Genomic DNA, 22,696 nt, shown 5'->3' on the forward strand with positions numbered 1-22,696 from the left:
AGCGAACAGTTAAAACTAGTCAATACCGTGGAATTAAACACTTCATTTCAAATAAATTGACTGCCTCAGTGGAAAAAATTAATAAAGCCATATTTCTTTAGCAAACTGGCAAAAATAACTTCATTGTTCTGCAAGGCGATTAATGCTTGACTGAAACTGCTGCCTGAGGCAGATACCCCAGTTTGCTCCCAGCAAATATGGCAGCTTGTGCGCGCCAGTAAATTTTTTCCAGGTAGCATCTTGCTGCTGGGTCATTCCACACCAAGTGGTCTAAAACTGAAAAAAGTTCCCACCATCATGGTCTCCAATTTTCGTCAAATTTTAACTGTAGCTTTAGTCAAGTGTTGAAGTAAGTTTCCCAAGATTTCAGGCCTCTAGCTGCAATAGCTGCTGATCTAGACCCCCTTGTCTGAAGTGTACTTAGTCCGTGTGCATGCAACATAAAAAAAATGTCATATTTGGAGTCTAATAAAATCGAAACTAATTCATAAGAATGGTTAGTAAGATGCGACCCTGTACAGTTTTTTTTGCTGATTCCAACGAAATTATGTATAACATTACTCATGCAAACCCCGGTCAAATAACTCGACTCAAAGTATACTTCAAAATTTGTCGTGACACAACGCGACAAATTTTGACCAATATTAAGACTGCAATGATTTCCTTGCAGTTGAAGATATGGACTTGAACTTTTGGCCAAGCTTCATGCTTGTGCTAGACATAATGCAGCCGGATTTGCAATGATCCAGGCCATATGGTCGCCCTGCAGTATCTCTTCAAATTAGGCAGTGTCAGCACAAACGGTAAAATTTACCAAAGTTTCAAGCCAATTACTAAAAAATAGTTGGCCTGAATCTGCTTGTGAATAGTATCACCTAAAAGAGAAACTCTTGCTCTACAAGACTGACATTTGTTTTTTTTGCAACGCGACCATTAAGTACTCATTAACTCACATCAAAGTTGTTATATTTTGTATGCGCGATGCACTAATTTTTCTTCATTTCTAGGAATTTGAATCTTAATAGTCGCTTAGAATTACTGATATAATTGGATATTTCATTTGTGTTTTATTCAGTGATTGGCCAGTGAGAGATGTCAGAAGTTAATGAAGAAGAAGAATCGTTGGCCCCCTGTTCAATTGGAAAAGATGCTGCTGCATCGAAGTGCCATGTTATCTTCTATGCTAAGAAGACTGGATTCAAAGCGTTTAGTGATTTCACAGAATGTGACCAGAAATTGCTTGTTTCGCGTTCAGAAGCCAAACTTGACGAAAATTCCATCATTTGCTTCCACCATGAAGCCCTCTTCCTACATGAATATCAAGCGATGCAAAAGAAATGTTGCAATCCATTCAAGAAGAGGAATCACAATGTAAAAGCTGGACTTAGACTGCTTGATAATGAAACAGCTGCCAAACTTTGCCTGTTAAAGAAAAAAGAAGTGATTGATATAAAACCTGGTCAGAAGCTTTGCCCTCGCTGCATGTCGGCACTGAACCAAAAGCTAGAAGATTCATCATCACTATCAACCCAATCTGAACAAGATTTCACAACGGATGAAACTGAACCAGCCATCAACAAAAGTTTATCATTTATTGGTGCTTCACCATTGAAAAGAAGACAACTAAGTAAAAGAGATAAGCAAAGCTATGCAAAAAGAAAGATCTTGGATGCACAAAGTTTAATTGGGAATCAAATTGCTGCTGCTGTAGGAATCAATTACGATGAACAGCCAAGTTCAAGTAAAAGTCGCCCATGCAATAATTGTGCAGATCTTGATAATCTTATAGAAGAGTTGAAAGAAAAATGTAAAGTGTCAAATCGTAGGACAAAAGTTCAAATATTGACCTTGGTTCCAAGAAGCTGGACAATTAAAGATACGACAACAGCATTTAATGTATCAGAAAGAATGGTAAAGCAAGCGAGAAAACTGAAGAATGAGCAAGGTGTTCTAGCTTTTCCAGCAAATCGGCAAGGAAGGAAGCTTTCAGATGAAGTTGTCCAGAAAGTACATGACTTTTTTCAAGATGACGAATTCAGCAGACTTTGTCCAGGGAAGAAAGACTGTGTGCCTGTGAGAATTTCAGGAACAAAGGTGTACAAGCAAAAGCGGTTGTTGCTTTGCAATTTGAAGGAAATGTACGTGTCTTATCAGAAGCAAAATGGACCAGAAATTGGCTTCTCAAAGTTTTGCGAGCTTAGACCAAAATGGTGTGTTACAGTTGGCTCTGCTGGAATGCACTCAGTTTGTGTCTGTACAATACACCAAAATGTCAAGCTTATGCTCACTGGTGCATCAATCAATGAAGACTACAAGGAAATTCTTAGCAAAGCTGTTTGCAGCTTGGAAAACAAGGATTGTATGCTTCATCGTTGTGAAAACTGCCCTGGTCCAGAAGGTGTAGAAGCAGTTATTGCAACATATTTTGAAGATAATGACCCTGAAGAACTGATTGAGTACAAACAATGGATTCATACCGACAGGGATACTTTAGAAACAAAGCAGCTTTCAACAGAAGAGTATGTTGAAGATATTGCAGCAAAAATTTGGAACCTGTCTTGTCATCACTACATTGCCAAGCATCAAAGCCAGCACCTGAAAGCTCTCAAAACTGATTTGAAAGAAGGCGAATTCATAATACTAATGGATTTTGCTGAAAACTATTCATTTATTGTTCAAGATGCAGTGCAAGGCTTTCACTGGGAAAACAGTCAAGCAACAGTTCATCCATTTGTAGTCTACTACAGTGAAAACGAAGAGGTGCAATGTGTGAATCTTTGTGTTATTAGTGACTGCCTTCGACACGATACGATTACTGTCCATGTTTACATTGGAAAAGTAATCAATTACCTGAAGATGCAATTTTCCAAAATAAGCCACATCCACTACTTCAGTGATGGCTCAGCTGCACAATATAAGAATTTCAAGAATTTTCTCAACTTATGCTATCACAAAGAAGATTTTGAAATAACAGCAGAATGGAATTTCTTTGGAACAAGCCATGGAAAGTCGCCTTGTGATGGCATTGGAGGCACAACAAAACGGTTGGCAGCAAGAGCAAGTTTGCAACGTCCATATGAAAACCAGATTCTAACACCCAAAGATCTTTTCAACTTCTGCAATGATAATATCAATGGAATCAAATTCTTTTTCATCAGCAAAGAGGAAGTTGAAGAAGAAAAAGCTTCTCAAGAAGAAAGATTCCTGCAAGGGCACACTCTAGCTGGCACAAGAGAAAACCACCATTTTTTGCCCATTGATATGACGACAATTAAGGTCAGTAGAGTTTCTAATGATGCGACATCTTTTTTGGCCAAAATTAGTGCTGCTGAAGTAGTAGTTCAAGTCATGGATCTTCAGCCTGGGCAGTATGTTGCTTGCATTTATGAAAAGAAATGGTGGATTGGAAACATCGTTGAAATCTCAGTCGAACAGAAAGATGCTTTCATAAGCTTTATGCATCCTCATGGTCCTGCAAGTTCATTTTATTGGCCCTTAAGACGTGATACTTGCTGGATTCCAGAACAACTTATCATTGGTGTTATTCCAGCTCCATCAGTGACATCATCTGGTCGGCAATACAGTTTTCCTGAAAGCATTCTCTTGCAAATCAACGATGCTTCCAGAATGATGAAGTAACTGAGGAAGACAGGCTTGGGAACCTGCATAAAGAAACCCACAATCAGGCTTGGGATCCTGTGGTAAAGACACCCTGTAATCAGGCTTGGGAACCTGCAGTAAAGATACCCACCCGTGGCTGTTACTGCATGGCTATCGGGCGTGGCCCCTATGGCGATGGGGATGCTGGTTTTATTGTGATAACCAGTAATGGCTCAGCCATCATGGACCAATGCAGGGCACTGCGCACACAAAATATAAGATACTTTGACCTGAGTAAATAAGCACTTAATGGAAGCGTTGCAAAAGAAAAATATATCCATCTTGTAGAGCAAGAGTTTCTCTTTCAGATGATACTATTCACAATTAAATCCAGGCTGACTATTTTGTAGTAATGGGCTTTGAACTTTGGTAAATAAAGCCATTTGCGCTGACACTGCCAAATTTGAAGAGATTTTGCAAGGCGACTATAAAGCCTGGGTAGTTGGAAATCCAGCTGTATTATGTCCAGCACAAAGATAAGACTTGGTAAAAAGTTCAAGTCCATATCTTTATCTGCAAGGAAATTATTGCAGTCTGAATATTGGTCAAAATTTGTCGCATTAAGTCACGACAGAATTAGGGGTACACTTTGAGTCGACTTGTTTGACCGGATTTTGCATCAGTAATCTTATAATTAATTTCGTTTGAATCAGCACAAAAAACTGTACAGGGTCTCATCTTACTAACCATTCTTATGAATTGGTTTCAATTTTATGAGACCCCAAAAATGGCATTTTGTCTGATGTCGCGCGCATGCGAACTTACTACCCTTCAGACAAGGGGGTGTAGATCAGCAAGTATTGCAGCTAGAGGCTTGAAATCTTGAGAAACTTAATTTAGCACTTGACTAGTGCTACAGATAAAATTTGAAGAAAATTGGAGACATGATGGTGGGAAGGTTTAGACCACTTGGCATGGAATGACCCTGCTTACTTATACAGCCAACAGCCACACTTTTGTAACCAGAAGCAGGCGAAGGCACATGCGCGACTCAACTGCACATGCGCAAGGGCCCACTTGCAACTGCTCACATGAATCTAATGTAAACAGTTGTGACATCATGCTCAGTGGAGGCAATTTTTTGTTATGAAGCATAACATAATCTTCCTAAAGTCTTTGACACATTTTGCTACTGGCAGACACTTGTATGAGCACAATGTTTTGATGTGTACTTGGCGCATGTCCTTCATAACTTTGGTTTTATTTTAGTTTTTCTCTCTCGTTCATGTCTTATTGCTGTAGTATTATTCTGCAGTAGTGGGATGCAGAAATATCCTTTATTAGAGTATTATTTCTTACCAGTCAAAATTACAAAAAATTTAACTGAAAACTAAAAAAAAAGTATCCCGGAATCCTTGTATTTGGAATGATGGAAGCCCCAGTCTCCTTCAGGTTATCATGATTTAGATTTTCAGTGGTTCCCTATTTCAGCTAAATTCTGGAATGGCTCTTGCTATAAGGCCACAGCCAACTACCTGTCTCATCCATCTCAAATTTGACCTGCATGTATGTAAATGGCTTTACATATGAACAAGCTTAGTGCCCACAGCTTTGCTTACATAGACTATAGTCGGTACAGATTTTTTTTCTTCTTCTGAATTTTTATGTTCTTCACATCACCTAAATGTTTAATGCTATTTAAGGCCATAGAAGCACAGTCTTTTCCGAATGTTGTTCTGACCAAAAAGTTATTCTGGTAGCTGGAGTCAAGGTTTCTGTTAACCATGCTTTTTCCATTCTTATGGACATATTTCCGTAGACTCATCCCCTAACATGTATTTCTTGATATACAACCAAAAATGAATTCCCAATTTTCATAATTTGTTTAAAACATACAAAAAATTATTTTCTTAAAATATTTCATACCAAGTTACACCCTTATAGGGGCTGAATTTTCAAAAATGTTGGTAACTATTTCTGACTGAGAAAGCAAATACCAATTTTCAAAGTTCTATCTTCAAAATTGCCTTCAGCAACGTATTTCAAAAAGCCTGTCCTCCCCTATTTCATCCCCTTAGGAGTGGAATCTCTAACAAATCCTTGTTAAATGATGCCTGCATTATAAGATTCACATCCTCTGCAAACTTCAAGCATCTATCCTTAGTTTGGGCTTGGTGATGTGTCAGTCTGTCAGGATATTGCCTTTTATATAGAGAGAATTATTGATGATTATGATGATTCATTTGTTATTCTTAAATTGTAATAACCTCATAACAGCGATCTACAGATCAACAAACCTACTACCTTCACAAAATGTAGTTGTTCCGATTGTTTTGATCTTTTAATTTATATTCACTCATTCTATACAAAAAATAATTTTTGATATTTCATGATTAATATCCAGTTTTCCATGTGAAAATTTGGGTTTCACCTACAGTGTTTTGAATATTAGCAAATTAAGCAATAAAAGTAAAATGTTTGGAAACTAACATCGGATAGGTGACAATCTAAATAATTAAAGTGAAATGTTATGTGTAGCTAATAAATGAATTAACTTTAAGAAAATTTTCTGTCATGGACATAACTATTCACAATTTTATATCTTTCTGTTTCAGAGCAAAACAAAAGTCATGCCACGTCACATTACAAAAATTCTACAAGTAAACTAAAAATGCTTTATACACAGAGTATGTCCTATATTTAATCACTACTAGTATTCTTTGGTCTCCATACACTGGCAGTATACTTACTATTAAATTCACTGTCACAGATGCATGTTTTGCAAGGCTCACTAGAATTGTACAGAAGTTGACCTTCGTAGTAATCCTTCCCCTCATAGTGACACCGTATCAGCTCAGTGCCATTGTTTGCTGCGAACATGAACATGATAGTATAAACTCTCAGCAATTTGTTATCTTTAAGGGAAGTTCTAAATACAAATTGCTATATTTGATATCAAAGTCATATTTAAAAATATCTGTCTTGATTTGATGCTGCTAAAACTGTGTCATAATTATTCATGCAAATTTATTAGTGAAAACTGCCATAGGTATAACATCGACAAATACCAAAGCAAGTATGACAAACACCTGAACAAGTCAACAGAAGTACATTTTCTATGAGCAACTTTGACAGAATATATCCAAGTAACTCACATGTGCTGGTTACGAAAGACATGATGCATTCATTTCACTGCTGTAAATGTGGAGTGCTTAAGTATAGATAAAATATAGTGTACTGGAATATAATTTGCCCATTTATGATTAATTTAGTATAGGAGTTGTATGTCTATACAAATATTTATGATACATGAAATTATTTTGCTCTTGGATCAATATATATACTGTATTGTAATGTACACAAAGTTCTGGTTGAGAATTATGAATTATTTAGGAGTAAAGAATATGACTCAGCGAAAGGCAAACATGTTGCATCATCGATAGGTACACAAACAATAGGTACAGAAATATTGGCTAGCTTCTTTAATGCGCTTCCTTTTTCAAGTTTGTGGAAAAATACACACACACGCACCTCTCTCTCTCTACAGTGTGCTCAGTCAACTACCAGCTCTTTTCTGACCCATGGTGAGTGTACTGGGGTGAGGTGGGGATGGGTGCAGTGAAGGATGGAGAAAAGTGGCAGGCAGGGAGGGAGTTGGGGGAAGTGTCTAGTGGCTTATGGTAGAGTGGGAAGCCATCTGTGGGCCTGCCTCAGTAACCCACCCAATTTGTGCTGCCACATCAGGTAGATGTGTGGTGTTATTTCATTGCCATGGTCTATGAAACTGCATGCCCAGCCATCTGCCACCTGCCACCTGCCCCTTCCACCTGCATCCCTAGCTAGCCCACAGCCAGCTCCCCACTCTCCCATGAGCTGCTGCACAGCCCCCCCCCCCAACCCCCTCACTGCATCCTGCCTCCCTCCAAATCTCACCCCACAATGACCCTTCCCACTCCACATCACACCTCCACCTCACCCCAGTAAACTACTCACCATGTGCCAGAAAAGAACTGGCAGTTGACTGAGAACAATATAGGGATATGCGCGCGCGCGCTCTTTTTTGTGTGTGTGTGTGTGTGTGTGTGTGTGTGTGTGTGTGTGTGTGTGTGTGTGTGTGTGTGTGTGTGTGTACACACACACCTATCGATGACGCAGCGCTTCTGCCAAGTCATCTTTTCTTTACCCCTAAATAATATATACTGTTTTGAACATTCATAAAACTTAAAACCATGTGGCAAACCAGACTAAGCTGAATGAATGAATCTGAAGAGCCATTAAGTATTGATTAAACTACTGCAGCATGGCACTTGACTGATTTTGTGGTTGAACCTAGAGGAAAGTTGGTGGTAAGAGGAAAGTTTTAAACAGTCCATGAGGTGAATTCATAACAAACTGGAGCTTTGAAGCAATCAATAAGGCATATGCAGGTGGTTTAACTGTCGGGACAAATCAGTCAATTTCAAAGTAATGCTGCCCAAGTGTTTTGGGTAATTTCTTATATCAGATTTATTCTATTGGAAAATGGTGTCCTTATCTTCAGAAATCTATATCAACAACAATCATTCTAATGGTACATCTTGCTCAGTTTAAGTGTGGTTTATGTCACAATCACCATGTTTTCAGTTATGTCAGCAGGTTCTTCTTTGCATGTCCATTTCTGGCAGTCCACAGCTTCCTTCTTAATGCTACTGTATGCGTTGCTGTCCAGCATTCATGAAGGCTATGAAGGCTATGAAGGCTCTTCCTCCCACCCCTTCTCTTCCCTTTCACATATACTTCTAAGGTAGTTTTTATAAGCCCCCCTCCTTCCCAAATATATGAGGTCTGTTAGGAAAGTATCCTACCCGACTTATTTTGCAAATACCTCACAAATTTGAATTTAGTGTACTCGCATGAGCCGACCTTGAACCTTTCTGTGCATCCATCCTTTTTTCCTGCCTGTCAATAGCATCAGTTGCTGGCAAGCAGCAATTGAGAGGGGGTAGCATGTAGTGCTCATGTCCCTTTTTCATTGCAAGGGAAATGACAGAATGACTGGAGCAGCACTACTGCATCAAATTTTGTCAGAAACTGGGTAGCAGCCAGGTGGAAACCATTTGGAAGATTCAGACAGCTTTCAGCAAAGATTCTATGGGCATCACACAGATTAAGGAGTAATACAACTAGTTTAAAGATGGCTGCACATCAGTGGAGAGCGAAACACTCTCCAATTGTCCATTAATATGCTGAAATGATCAGGTCATTGCTGAAGTGAATGCTGTATTGATGGAGAACTGTCGTGCCACTATCACACAAATTGTGGAAGAGGTGGCCATCAGCACTTTTATGGCATATTCCTTTGTGATCGAAGATTTGGCAATGAAGAGAGTGTTGGCAAAACTTGCACTGAAGCTGAAGAAAAGCACTTTATGTTGAAGTCTCACAGGACATGCTGGGACTCCACAAACAACGACTCCAACTTCATGAGCACCATAACCACAGGTGAAGAGTCCTGGGTGTATGGACATGACTTGGAAACCAAATCTCATTTGTCACAGTGGAAGCATTCCTCATCACCAAGATGAAAGAAGGCCCACCCAGTGTGCAGCAACATCAAAGTGATGCTGACTGCTTTCTTTGATTCCTGTGGTGTTGTAAATCATGAGTATACACCACAGGGTCAATCAATCAACAAGGAGTGTAACACACACACACACGCGCGCACACACATCCTTAACTTCCGTCTGGCTATTTTTAAACCACGTGAACCATTTGTAACACTGAGTATGACTTCAGTGCTGATCACCATAGGCTTCCTGCATCATTTGGTATGTCTCTGTATAGGTTTTCTTGAATTTCATGCAAAATTTAATATTTGTGTGTTACTCTTCTAACTCTGCCATCTCACAATTTGCAAACTGTGCAATCCAACGTTCTACTCGATACAGCACTAAACAATGACTAACAGACATACAACAATGAAACTTCCAACAGTTATGCACTAAACACAGGCATGTACAGGGATACCAACTGAATTGCACTGCAACACAAAATGGGTGCAAAATTATTTATATTTTGGAATTTCTGGAACAGATCTTGTATAGATGATATGGTACCAAATGTTAAGGAGGTTGGTGAGGGCAGCCAAACAAAGATTCATTTGTCGAGGAGAAGACAGGGGCTGGAAGGGCTGGGATGGCACATTGGCAGGAGGATCTGAAGCTGCCTGTGATGTGATATGTGGTAGCTATCATTGGGGTTCCCTCATGTTTCAACTGTGAGGACACTGCCTGTTGACAGATGTGAAGATATCTTAGTATAGTCAACATCTTAGGTAACTGGTATGTTGTAAACTAGCCAGTTAGTACTGAAGCTAGCTTACTGCCCGTCAAATATAATTTTATCTTTCCACATTTACTCCACACACTAGCTTGATGCTGCATTATCAAGCCCAGACACTCTATTTAAACTCAAGATATTTATTGATGACTAACCACCACCACCACCACCACCACCACCACCACCAATAATAATAATAATAATAATAATAATAATAATAATAATAATAATAATAATAATAATAATAAGTGACACAGATGTTAGATATAGAAGAAAAATTTCAGCTAACATATATAGAATACAAAGACACAAATACAGACATTAGACCATTCTTGCGTAGACCACCAAATTACCCACAAGTCAAAACAACAATAAAAACTATCAACACAGTCATACACAACAAAATAAATGAAAATACAACTATGGAAGAGTTACAACTACTGGTTTATATAGGAGGACTCACTACACTAAATATACACACTAGGCAGAGATCAGAACCAACCAACACATAGAAGAAACCCACAAAACCAGCATGGCAACACAGGCTACAGATCAGAATAGAATAACTGAGAAAAGACATCAGACAGCTAACACAATTTATAAGAAATGAAATATCAGACAAAAAACGAAAAAGGTTAGGTAAAATCTCACAACAAGAAGCGATAGAGCAATTAGATGAAAAGAAGCAGAAATTACAAGCATTGTCCAAAAGACTTAGAAGATACAAAAAAAGTGAAAATAGAAGGAAACAAAACCAAACATTCAACTCAAACCAAACATTCAACACAAACCAAAAGAAATTTTACCAGACAATAGATAACACACACATTAAAATAGACAACCCACCAAACATAACAGACGTGGAACACTTCTGGAGCAACATATGGTCAAACCCGGTACAACATAACAGGCATGTATGGTGGATACAAGCAGAAACAGACTCATACAAGATGATACCACAAATGCCTGAAGTGATAATTTTGCAACATGAAGTCACCCGAGCAATTAATTCTATGCACAATTGGAAAGCCCCTGGAAATGATAAAATAGCAAATTTCTGGCTAAAGAAGTTCACCTCAACACATTCACATCTAACTAAATTATTTAACAATTATATTGCAGACCCACACACAGTCCCTGATACACTTACACAAGGAATAACTTATCTGAAACCTAAAGATCAAGCAGACACAGCAAACCCAGCTAAATATTGCCCCATAACATGCCTACCAACAATATACAAAATATTAACTTCAGTCATTACACAGAAATTAATAACACATACAACACCAACAAAATTATAAATGAAGAACAAAAAGGCTGTTGCAAAGGAGCATGAGGATGTAAAGAGTAACTGATAATAGATACAGAGGTGACATATCAAGCTAAAACTAAACAAAGGTCACTGCACTACGCATACATTGATTACCAAAAAGCTATTGATAGTATACCCCACTCATGGTTACTACAAATATTGGAAATATACAAAGTAGATCCTAAATTGATACAGTTCCTAAACATAGTAATGAAAAATTGGAAAACCACACTTAATATCCAAACAAATTCAAATAATATCACATCACAGCCAATACAGATTAAGTGTGGAATATACCAAGGAGACTCACTAAGTCCTTTCTGGTTCTGCCTTGCTCTGAACCCACTATCCAACATGCTAAATAATACAAATAATGGATACAATATTACTTGAACATACCCACACAAAATAACACATTTGCTATACATGGATGATCTAAAACTACTGGCAGCAACAAATCAACAACTCAACCAATTACTAAAGATAACAGAAGTATTCAGCAATGATATAAATATGGCTTTTGGAACAGACAAATTTAAGAAAAATAGCACAGTCAAGGGAAAACACACTAAACAAGAAGATTACATATTGGATAACCACAGCGACTGCATAGAAGCGATGGAAAAAACAGATGCCTGTAAATATCTAGGATACAGACAAAAAATAGAAATAGATAATACAAATATTAAAGAAGAACTAAAAGAAAAATATAGACAAAGACTAACAAAAATACTGAAAACAGAATTGATGGCAAGAAACAAGACAAAAGCTATAAATACTTATGCTACACCAATATTGACCTACTCATTCGGAGTAGTGAAATGGAGTAACACAGACCTAGAAGCACTCAATACACTTACACGATCACAATGCCACAAATATAGAATACATCACATACATTCAGCAACAGAAAGATTCACATTAAGCAGACAGGAAGGAGGAAGGGGATTTATCGACATAAAAAACCTACATTATGGACAGGTAGACAATTTAAGAAAATTGTTTCTGGAATGAGCAGAAACTAGCAAAATACACAAAGCAATCACTCATATAAATACATCGGCTACACCACTGCAATTTCATAACCACTTCTACAACCCTTTAGATCACATAACATCAACGGATACGATGAAAGTAAATTGGAAAAAGAAAACACTACATGGCAAGCACCCGTATCATCTAACACAGCCACACATTGATCAAGACGCATCCAACACATGGCTAAGAAAAGGCAATATATACAGTGAGATGGAAGGATTCATGATTGCAATACAGGATCAAACAATAAACACCAGATATTACAGCAAGCATATTATTAAAGATCCCAATACCACAACAGATAAATGTCGACTTTGCAAACAACAAATAGAAACAGTAGATCACATCACAAGCGGATGTACAATACTAGCAGTTACAGAATACCTCAGAAGACATGTCACTATAGCAAGAATAATACATCAACAACTTGCCATACAATATAAACTAATAAAACAACACATTCCCACATACAAGTATGCACCACAAAATGTACTGGAGAATGATGAATACAAATTATACTGGAACAGAACCATTATAACAGATAAAACACCACCACATAACAAACCTGACATCATACTCACCAATAAAAAGATGAAATTAACAACTAATCAAAATATCCATATCCAATACAACAAATATACAGAAGAAAACAGGAGAAAAAATTGAAAAATACTACAGCTGGCTGAGGAAGTCAAGGACATGTGGCATCAGGATAAAGTTGACATTATACCAATTATACTATCAACTACAGGAGTCATACCACACAATATCCACCAGTACATCAACACAATACAGCTACATCCAAACATATATATACAACTACAGAAATCTGTAATTATTGATACATGTTCAATTACCCGAAAGTTCCAAAATGCAATGTAACATATACCGTACAGTTAAAAGAAAGTCACGCTTGACCAAGGTCCGTGTCACTTTCCATTTTTTGACCAGACATAACGTCTGAGTAAAGAAAGAATAATAATAATAGCCTAAGTGCAGGAAGTGTGGGAAGCCAAAGATCATCTCTAAACTTATCAACTACTCACCAAGATTTTACAAAAAACAAGAAAGCATAGTACAGTTGTTATAACCAAAGATGGATACTGAGGGGCAATGTTTCACTACACTGTAAAAGTCAGCACCAAGACATATTTCATAATTACAACTGAAAAAAGAAAACTAAATGTCCACAGAGTACATGTCTTACTAACGAAAAGTAACACTTGTTATGAAAAAAATCACAACATTTTCTACCAATTCTGAAATTTTCTAAATACTCAGGTCTCTTCCTTATATTTTACCTAATTAGCAATCAACACATATGTAAGTGCAGAATATACACATTCATGCCAAAATTAGATGGTAATTAAGTGATCATGATACAAAGTGTAATAAACATGATTTTAAGTGATACATTAAGTCCATTGGTTATGGTACTATTCTCCCTCAATGGAATAAGATGGTTTATCTGGTACACACAAGTCCTCAGTTGTCTTCTCTGTGTAACCAGTGAGAACAAACACTGGCATTAGTATATGAACTACATACCAATCCACTGACAGATGAACAGAAAATTCTCTTGTCCTAGTCAGACATTTCTTAAACAATGTTAAGGGTATAAGGTGAACATTTTATACTATAAACTAAACATTTAATAAAGTGATGCTTAATGACCCCACAGAGAGTAGATCCTTTAAAAGAAGCAAATAAATAAGCCTTGCCAAATGAAAATACATATACCCATGAAATACCACTCCAAAAATAATTCATTTGCAACTTCAGTTCCTCCCAACTTACCAATAATGGCAAGAATAAATGTGTGACAGCTAACAATTTTCAAAACAGTAGAAATGAAATATCTTACAGTTTACTAAAGAAAATCATTGATTCAGTTGCGCAAATACTTCTTGTACCTATACTATAACAAGGTTTCATCTTAGATATTTATATGTAAAATTGTGACATAAAAAAAAATTCATTTCATCACTTTGTATGCAGAACTTTCTGCTATAGTGAACCAACTCTCACCAAAATTTTCCAGCTTGGGTGTATATCAAAACTGAACACACTACTAACTTGCTAATTGATAAAATCTCACATTCTTAAGTTCATTCCTCTACATCTGCTGAAATCATCACCCACTCTGTTAGGTAATAAAACATCACATAATATTGATTGGTACTATCAGATTAAGTAACTGAAATACTCTTTGTAATCCCTTTTGGCCCAACCACATCAGCATATGTTCTATCCCAAATGATTAAATGTTTCTACCTTAATACATTTAAATTACTATAAAGCATGCATGGAGAAAGATTACCTCCAATAGTCCTAATCACATACTTCCTCCCTGTAGATATGGTTTCAAATCTATGATTTTTCCCAAATCTAATTCCTTGTTAGATCTTGTGTACACCAGTAAATATGCATTCTCATGGGACTTGTGTGCTACATTAAATGGCCCGTGGTACACGTGCCAAAATTTCTTTGAGTCTCTTTTCTTTGATCACTCCTATTCGGTTCCCTCATAACCTTCTCATTCATGTTCCTTTGTGGAGAAGATTCCAAAATTTTAATACACTTTACATCATTTTTCTTCATGCACTGCTTGAACCACCTAGACACAAACTGAGGACTATCGTCCAACAGCAAGGCCTCTCCTTGCATAGAGTTTGACAAACTTTGGAAATGTCTTTAGGAGCAAAAATGTGTAGCTACACCCTCCTCTTGGCACTGGCGAAGGGCCAAACAAATCTTCTGCTATTAATTCGGTAGGTCTAGTAGTGAGTACACTGACTCAAACCCTGAATTGACATGGTGGTGATGTTTGGCTTGTGGGACACGTAACTGTGCTGTCACCAGCACCCTTACACAGTTCCAACTTTTTTACAGTTTCAACTTTTTTACCCAATCCAATCTAGCCACTGTCTTGAATGATGATTATGAAATGATGAGGACAACACAAACACACAACACAAACACACAATCCTCATGCCTGCCAGGAATCGAACCCGGGATCCCATGATCCAGAGGCAACAATGCTCTCCACTAGACCACAAGCTCCAGGCAAATTGACATGGTAGTTGCCTTCACCTTCTCACATGTAGCTAGCTTCTTTCTCACCCTCCTCCACAAGTTGTTAAATACGAACTTCCTTGAAGCTTGGCAGTTCACTTGCATGGCCCAAACAGTCAGTAACTTTGTTCCACTATATCAATTAATTTCTCTACATTGTGTACCTGAAAGCTTAGTTTCCAGTCTTCCACTTCATCATACTTCCTCCTTAAAAGAATACCTTTGTGCAGAGTAAGATGGACCTTGACCTTTTGATAAGTACTAGAGTTCAAATAATGCATGGGCAACCTCAAGTTTTAATCTGCATTCTGCTCATGTCTAATTCTCTGACACACCTTCCTAATCGCATTCTAATCTCTCTCTTTTTCAAAGTACAATATTTTTATCTCACCCTTGTCCTATGTCACCTCCTGGTCATTCCCTCTTACCCTTTAAATCTGAGAAAGTGTCTGCTATGACATTCTCACAACCTCTTCCATTATCTCCAGTTCTAAGAAAACTGAATGCCTTGTGAGCTGTGGATACAACAGTTTTGTTTACCAATAAGTAATGTTCAAATTTCTGGAACACCCACACCACAATGAAGTCTGAGCTTCCAGTTCAGACAAACTACAATTCCTCTATGATGCTGCCAATGATCAACAGCCAAACAATTGTCCTATGCTTAATCATTCCTTCTGATGTGGGTATATTTTGAAACACTTCCACACCCAGCCCATACCCACATGCATCTAAAGTGATACAAAATTGGATAATACAATGAGGATGGTACAATATTTTTCCACAGAGAAGTTCATCCTTCAGACTTCTAAACACTTAATCCTATCACTCAGTTGACATCCGTTTGTAATTCCTCTTAAGCAGCTGCATCAGAGGTCAATCCTTGATTAAGTGCCCACTAACGAATTTGCAATGGAAGCTAAATAATCTCAACAAAGCTTACAATTGCTTTTGATTTGTGGGCACTGCCAGTTCCTCTCTCACTTTCAGCTACTCAGGATCTGGTGCTATCTCCATTTCCTTAATAAGATGTCCCAAGAACTTCACTTCTTGAAAAAATTCTGATTTTGCTAATTTTACATCCATCCCCTCTTTATCCAATGCAGATAGTACATCACTCAACAAATCTCAATGCTCCTTCCATCTTTTGCTTGAAATCAAAAAGCTGCATCGAAATCTGCACACGAAACATGGAATGCATTTGAACTATGAAGGGAAAAGATTTGTTTGTGATCGTGTTAGTGAAAAAATCAAAGACTTGTAAGGTATAGAACAATTTATCAGCTTCCTGAACATCCTTCCAACAGTGAGGAAAACAAAATAAATAAGAAAGAAGAACGAAAATACAACACTGCTGACATTCCTAATTTAAACTAGAGGTATGTGATGCTGTAAATATGATTCCCAATTACCAAATCGTGAATACACCGGAACTAAAAATTTATCACCATAATGTGCAATCCCTGCGTAATAAGATCGATGAAATTAACGTTCTATTAACACATGAACTTAATGATATCTCAGTGTTATGCATTTCTGAGCACTGGCTTAACCCAGAATTAATCCAGAATACGAAAATAAACAAATTTGTCTTGGCTGCTTACTACTGCAGGAAAAACAGCAAGCAGGGTGGGGTAGCAATTTACACAAAGGATAATGTAGATTTTATTACACTACCTGACGTAACTAGGGCAAATGTTGAAAAGGATTATGAAATTGCAGCTATAAAAATTACTCAGTTCAACCTGGTTATTGCTACAGTTTACCGATCACCGTCCAGGAATTTTGAACTTTTCTTAAACAAAATGGAGTCATTGCTAAATAAAGTAAATAAAATGGATTGTGAATTGATAATCTGTGGTGACTTCAATATTGACTTCCTCATGAATAGTGGAAATAGGGAGACCATTTTGAACCTTGCAATGTCCTACAATTTAAAGGCTGAAGTAAAAGCAGCTACCCGAGTATCAGAAACTTGCCAAACAGCTCTTGATCAGTTTCTAGTAAAGAAGAGTTTACATAACACCTCACTAAAAATTTTCAATGCAGGTTTTAGTGATCATCTTGCTCAAATATTAAGCATAAAAGTACAAGGCAGTATTATTAACAACATGTCTTTCAGAACAGCATATCGAAGTTATAATCAGCATAATGTGAACTATTTCAACAACTTATTACAGAAAGAAAAATGGCTAGGAGTGTACAAAATGAACGATATAAATGAAAAATTCAACACTTTCATTGATACATTAACCCATTTATTTGAACTTGCATTCCCACTGAAAACATTAACCATACGGGGAAACTCTAGAACAAACAGCTGGATCACAAAGGGAATAAGGGTTTCATGCCAGAAGAAAAGACTACTTCATGAAATATGTAACTAAAAAAATTCCTCACCTGTAGTACGCACATACTATAAAAATACTCCACAATATTAAGAAAAGTAATAAAAGCAGCAAAAATAATGCATAATGATGAAATCATTTATAATTCAGCTAATAAATCAAAGGCTATGTGGAGTGTTATAAAAAAAGAATGTGAAGAATACAGACAACCTTGGAAAAATATAACACTATCACATAAAAATAAAAAAGTAACAAACCCCTTAGAAGTAGCCAACACATTTAACAACTTTTTCACAGGTATTGCTGAAAATATGTTACAATCAAACTTTAAGAGCACCCAGGCAAATGAATATAAAATAAGTGCATGTAGAGGATCAATGTACATCAGTTCTGTTTCACAAGATGAAGTAGCTAAAGCAATAAAAGGACTGAAGAATTCCAAATCGGCAGGTATTGACGGTATACCTGCAACAATGTTAAAGAAGAGCGCATCAAACCTAATTGAAGTACTCACATTTTTGCGACTGCTCACTTCAGGCAGGCACTTTCCCTGATGTGTTGAAAACATCAAAAGTTATTCCTGTATATAAAAAAGGGGATAAAGACAATGTAAATAACTACAGACCCATCATAATTTCCTCCTGCATCTCTAAAGTACTGGAAAAAGTTATGTATGAGAAACTTATGAAATTTATAAATAAAAATAGCATCCTATGTAATGAACAACATGGATTCAGAAATGAGAGGTCAATGACAACTGCTGTCTATGAGTGCATCAATTCCATCCTAAACCTGATGGACAAAAAACAGGAAACAATTGGAGTCTCTATTGACTTGTCAAAAGCTTTTGACATGGTGGACCGTAAAATTCTGCTATCAAAGCTAGAAAGATATGGTATTCGAGGTCTGTCCAACAAGTGGATCAGTTCCTTCCTGACAAATCGTATGCAGGCAGTGTGCGTCAAGCACACAAATATTGAACTAAAAACTGTATCTAATCACTTATCTGACTATAAGCAAATAAAATGTGGTGTACCCCAAAGATCTGTATTGGGACCCCTTCTGTTTCTTCTGTACATTAATGATGTAAGCTTAAATACTGATGCACACAAAACAATCATATTTGCAGATGACACCATGATTCTACTAAAAGGAGATGACGAACAGTTACAGCAGACAGTAAACACGGTCACGAAACAACTTAGCAGCTGGGCACAGAGTAATCAGCTTGTAGTAAACAGAAAGAAAACCATTGCTCTAAAATTCCACAATGTTCCTAACAAGGACATGTTTATCCCATCAGTCTCTCTCAATGACGAACCAGTTGGTAACAGTACTGAAACCAAATTCTTGGGACTTTGGCTGCAGAGTAACATCAGATGGAATAAGCATATTGAATATCTCAATGCAGAACTGAGCAAAACATGTTATCTTCTTTGTTCATTAAAATCATGCTGTAGTGAGAAAACAGTATTGAATGCATATCATGCGTACTTTCATTCTCATCTTAGATATGGGGTCACCTTCTGGGGAAACTCTAAAATAGCTAATAGCACTTTTAAACTACAAAAAAGGGCCATTAGAATCTTGTTTGGGTGCAAGCCTAGAGACTCTTGTAAACCCCTGTTTAAGAAATCTGGTATTCTCCCATTACCGTGTGTGTACATTATGGAAACCCTTTTGTTCTTTAAATTAAATGTAATAGGCAAGGATCGGAGACTACAAAAACTGTGATATACATGAGCACTTTACCAGACAAAACAGAAACTTACATATGACTCAAATCAGCACAGCACTGTGCCAAAAAGGTACTTTTCACATGGGAGTTAAGCTTTATAACAAATTTCCTGAAAACATAAAAGCTATCACTGAGGTCAATACATTTGGAAAAATCTCTAAAGTCGTATTTACAGCATCGCTGCTTTTACTCCATTGAAGAATATTTAAATTTATGAAATGTGTTATATAAATACTTACATGTAAAGTGTATTATTGTAAGCTTAAATATGTATGCCTTGAAATTACTTTCAGCCTGTATATTTATAACTTGACTTGTCCAATGTCTTATGCATAAGCTGCTATGTAGACAACAGGACCAATAAAATACAATCTACAATCATCCACATAATGCTAATCCCACTCAACAAGGCCTTACCTAACATCATCCATTACCCGAATGAGAACATATTGTCACATTCAATCCAAAAGGTACTATCCAAAACTGATAGCATTTTCCTTCATGAAGGAAGGCAGTATACTTTCCTGACTACTCAGCAAGCTTTATTTTCCAATAACTGCAGGTAATTTCTACCAATTTTTAGTACTTGGACCTCTCAAACTTTTGTAACATTTCCTCCATACTGCCTCCCCCATCATTCTGCTCTACTAAAATTTCATTCAAATGTGGGCATTAATCACTATCTCCCCAGTTCCTTCTTTCTTCCCAACTACTATTAAGTGGTTGTCATACACATTTTGGCACCACTCAATGGCTCCCAGTCCAAAATACTTTGTATTTTGTTTTACACAGTCTCTTGTCTTGAAACTAGTATGCAGTAGGGCTTTACAAAAAATAGAATATGGTCCTTCACCTCTAATTTACATTCAAACCCATTCCCATGTCCTGTACTATCAGAAAATACCATTATATTTCTAAACTGAACCTGTGTTGAGTCTTCTGCTGCTCCTCTGTCAGTTCTATCATCTCCCACTCCAGGCCATTGTTATACCCTATGTCCATATGAATACACCTTAAAGGTAGTTCCACATGACTTTCCTCCAGAAATGGAACCTCCTGAACACTCCCACCTAAGTAACAGCAAAACTCTTACTCTGTAAGGTCAATTTTCCTTTCAATTTCAATTTGTTGAACAGATCTACCCCAAAAAGTAATCCTGCTCCTAACCCAGTAATTGCTAAGAACTGAAGTTTCATTGCGTGTCCCAATATGGAAATATCCAATAAAACTTCCCACTTAACTGCTTTTGTCAGTTTAGCAGTCACTTCAATAATTTTTACCCGTGGTTAAGAACTCCACCTGCTTAGCCGTTGACCCATACTACGTCTAAGATATCCCACACAACTCATTTCCACTATCTAGCACTTTTCATGGGAATGCCCTTTGTTTCAGTTTGAATGACCATGTGGTTCTCTTATTTTATCCACCAAGAACTTATCCTCATCTAATAACTTAGTACTAATTTGCAGTGTCTTGTCACACCCTCCTACCTCCTCCCTATCTTCACCACCCAGTTTTACATCTTGTCCACAGATTTTCCAATTGGTCTAACAGATTCAGGTTACAATATTGTTCTCATTCAGCCATTATTATTTTTCCATGACTGATTCATCACCAACATATTCAGATTTGCTGACTAACATATTGTCCCCATCAAAAACAAATTTCTGTAGAACATTTTCACCTTTCCCTTCACCCTCACTTTCCATCCCCTCCTCCTTCACATAACATCTCCTTTTCTATTCCAAACTCTCATCTCAAATATACTTCCACTCTACATCCTCACTGGACCAGGACTTCTACCAATGTCTTTCCATTTGGCATTTTATTTTACATGCCTAATGCCATCCTGGAACCCTGCTCGTACGTCCTCTCCTTGCCACTTTCAGCAATCTGTTCTATTTCATGTGCCTGTCTCTCCAAGCACTGAGGTTCCAACCCTTCTCCAGGATTGCTTCCTTTTATCTAAAACTACACCTTCAACTATTTGAATATTCCTGTTCCCTGATGACAGACTCCTCTTCCCCTTTAGCAACAAAAGGGACCCTCCATTTCCTTTCCAAGCCCCTTCCAACTAATGTCCTACCCCCTATAAGTTCCTTTCCCATTTCCATTTTCTTGCAGTATCTTTCTCCAAACTCACTCCTGCCCAGGCCCAATTTGTTTACTGCATATCGTCCCCATTACCTAGTCCATTGAATCTATCTTAGTTCCTTGGTCCATTGTTGGGGTAAACCTGAATTCCTTCCAGGAAATTAATAAATTCCTGAACATTATCCCTAGGCACAACAATTACCATTTGCCGTACCTGGGCAGGCAATTTATTCTCAAGACCTAGCATAATTGTCTCAGCATCCAGTTTGTTAAGTTATTTAATTTTATTGACCCACTATTGGCAAAAGGCCTTTAAGCCACTCCTCTAAGGATCATACATCTCCCCTTTTCTAGAAATCACTCCGTATAGATTGCAGCTTATCCTTTGACCAAACCTCAATCAGGAACTTTCACTCAAATTTTGACACAATCACAAAACACTGCCACCCACATGTATGCATCACTATCCAAATGACTTTTTATAAATGACACTCTCTCTCCGTCTTACCAACATCTCGTTAACAAATTACGAAAATATTTCAGAAATGTGACAGGATTGTCATAGGATCAAATCTACAAAACATTTTACAATTCAGAAGCAAGCTCTCTGCATGTACACTTTCATTACTCTTCATTTTCCTTATTACGTAACTAACATGCTTTTCAATATTTATGCACTTATTCTCAACCTCCTGAGACAACTTTTTTACTTCTAGTTTAACCAATTGGCAGTTCTCATTACGGTGAGGCTGTGTGCTTTTAACTATTTATTCTGCATACATTACATCAACTTTTCATCACTTTGATAACTCTTCTGTCTTATTATGACAATCTTTAACAATCTCCTCTATCTCCATGGTTACTCTTGCCTCCAACTCACTGTTTCTGTTGTCACATTGTTTCCTGATAACCTCAATCTCTTTCCTGAACTCCTCTGTCAAGGAATTCAGCTTCAACTTTACAGACTGCATCTCCGATTTTACTGACTCCAGAATGGTTTTCATATCATATTTGACTGAGCTTACATCAGTTATAGCTGAGCCTATCTGATCTCCAATATTTTCAAGCATCTGTAATAACATATCATTTGGAATCAATTCCATCTCCTCAGCATTAACAATTGTGATCTTGCTGCATTATGCTCCTGTTTTCTATTGGATACCTGTACAT

At 37.3% G+C, this 22,696-nt stretch overlaps 1 protein-coding gene across 1 annotated transcript in view; it reads right to left on the reverse strand.

Moving 5' to 3' along the window:
- The window catches only part of LOC126457518 (von Willebrand factor C and EGF domain-containing protein-like), a 183,019-nt gene that overhangs the window by 61,809 nt on the left and 98,514 nt on the right, over positions 1–22,696 (reverse strand). Inside the window, exon 5 of the mRNA XM_050093855.1 lies at positions 6,351–6,470. Coding sequence (XP_049949812.1) covers positions 6,351–6,470 — 120 coding nt within the window. The remainder of the gene's footprint in view (positions 1–6,350; positions 6,471–22,696) is intronic.

This window comes from Schistocerca serialis, chromosome 2 (genome assembly GCF_023864345.2).
Source record: "Schistocerca serialis cubense isolate TAMUIC-IGC-003099 chromosome 2, iqSchSeri2.2, whole genome shotgun sequence".
Taxonomy (NCBI): domain Eukaryota; kingdom Metazoa; phylum Arthropoda; class Insecta; order Orthoptera; family Acrididae; genus Schistocerca; species Schistocerca serialis.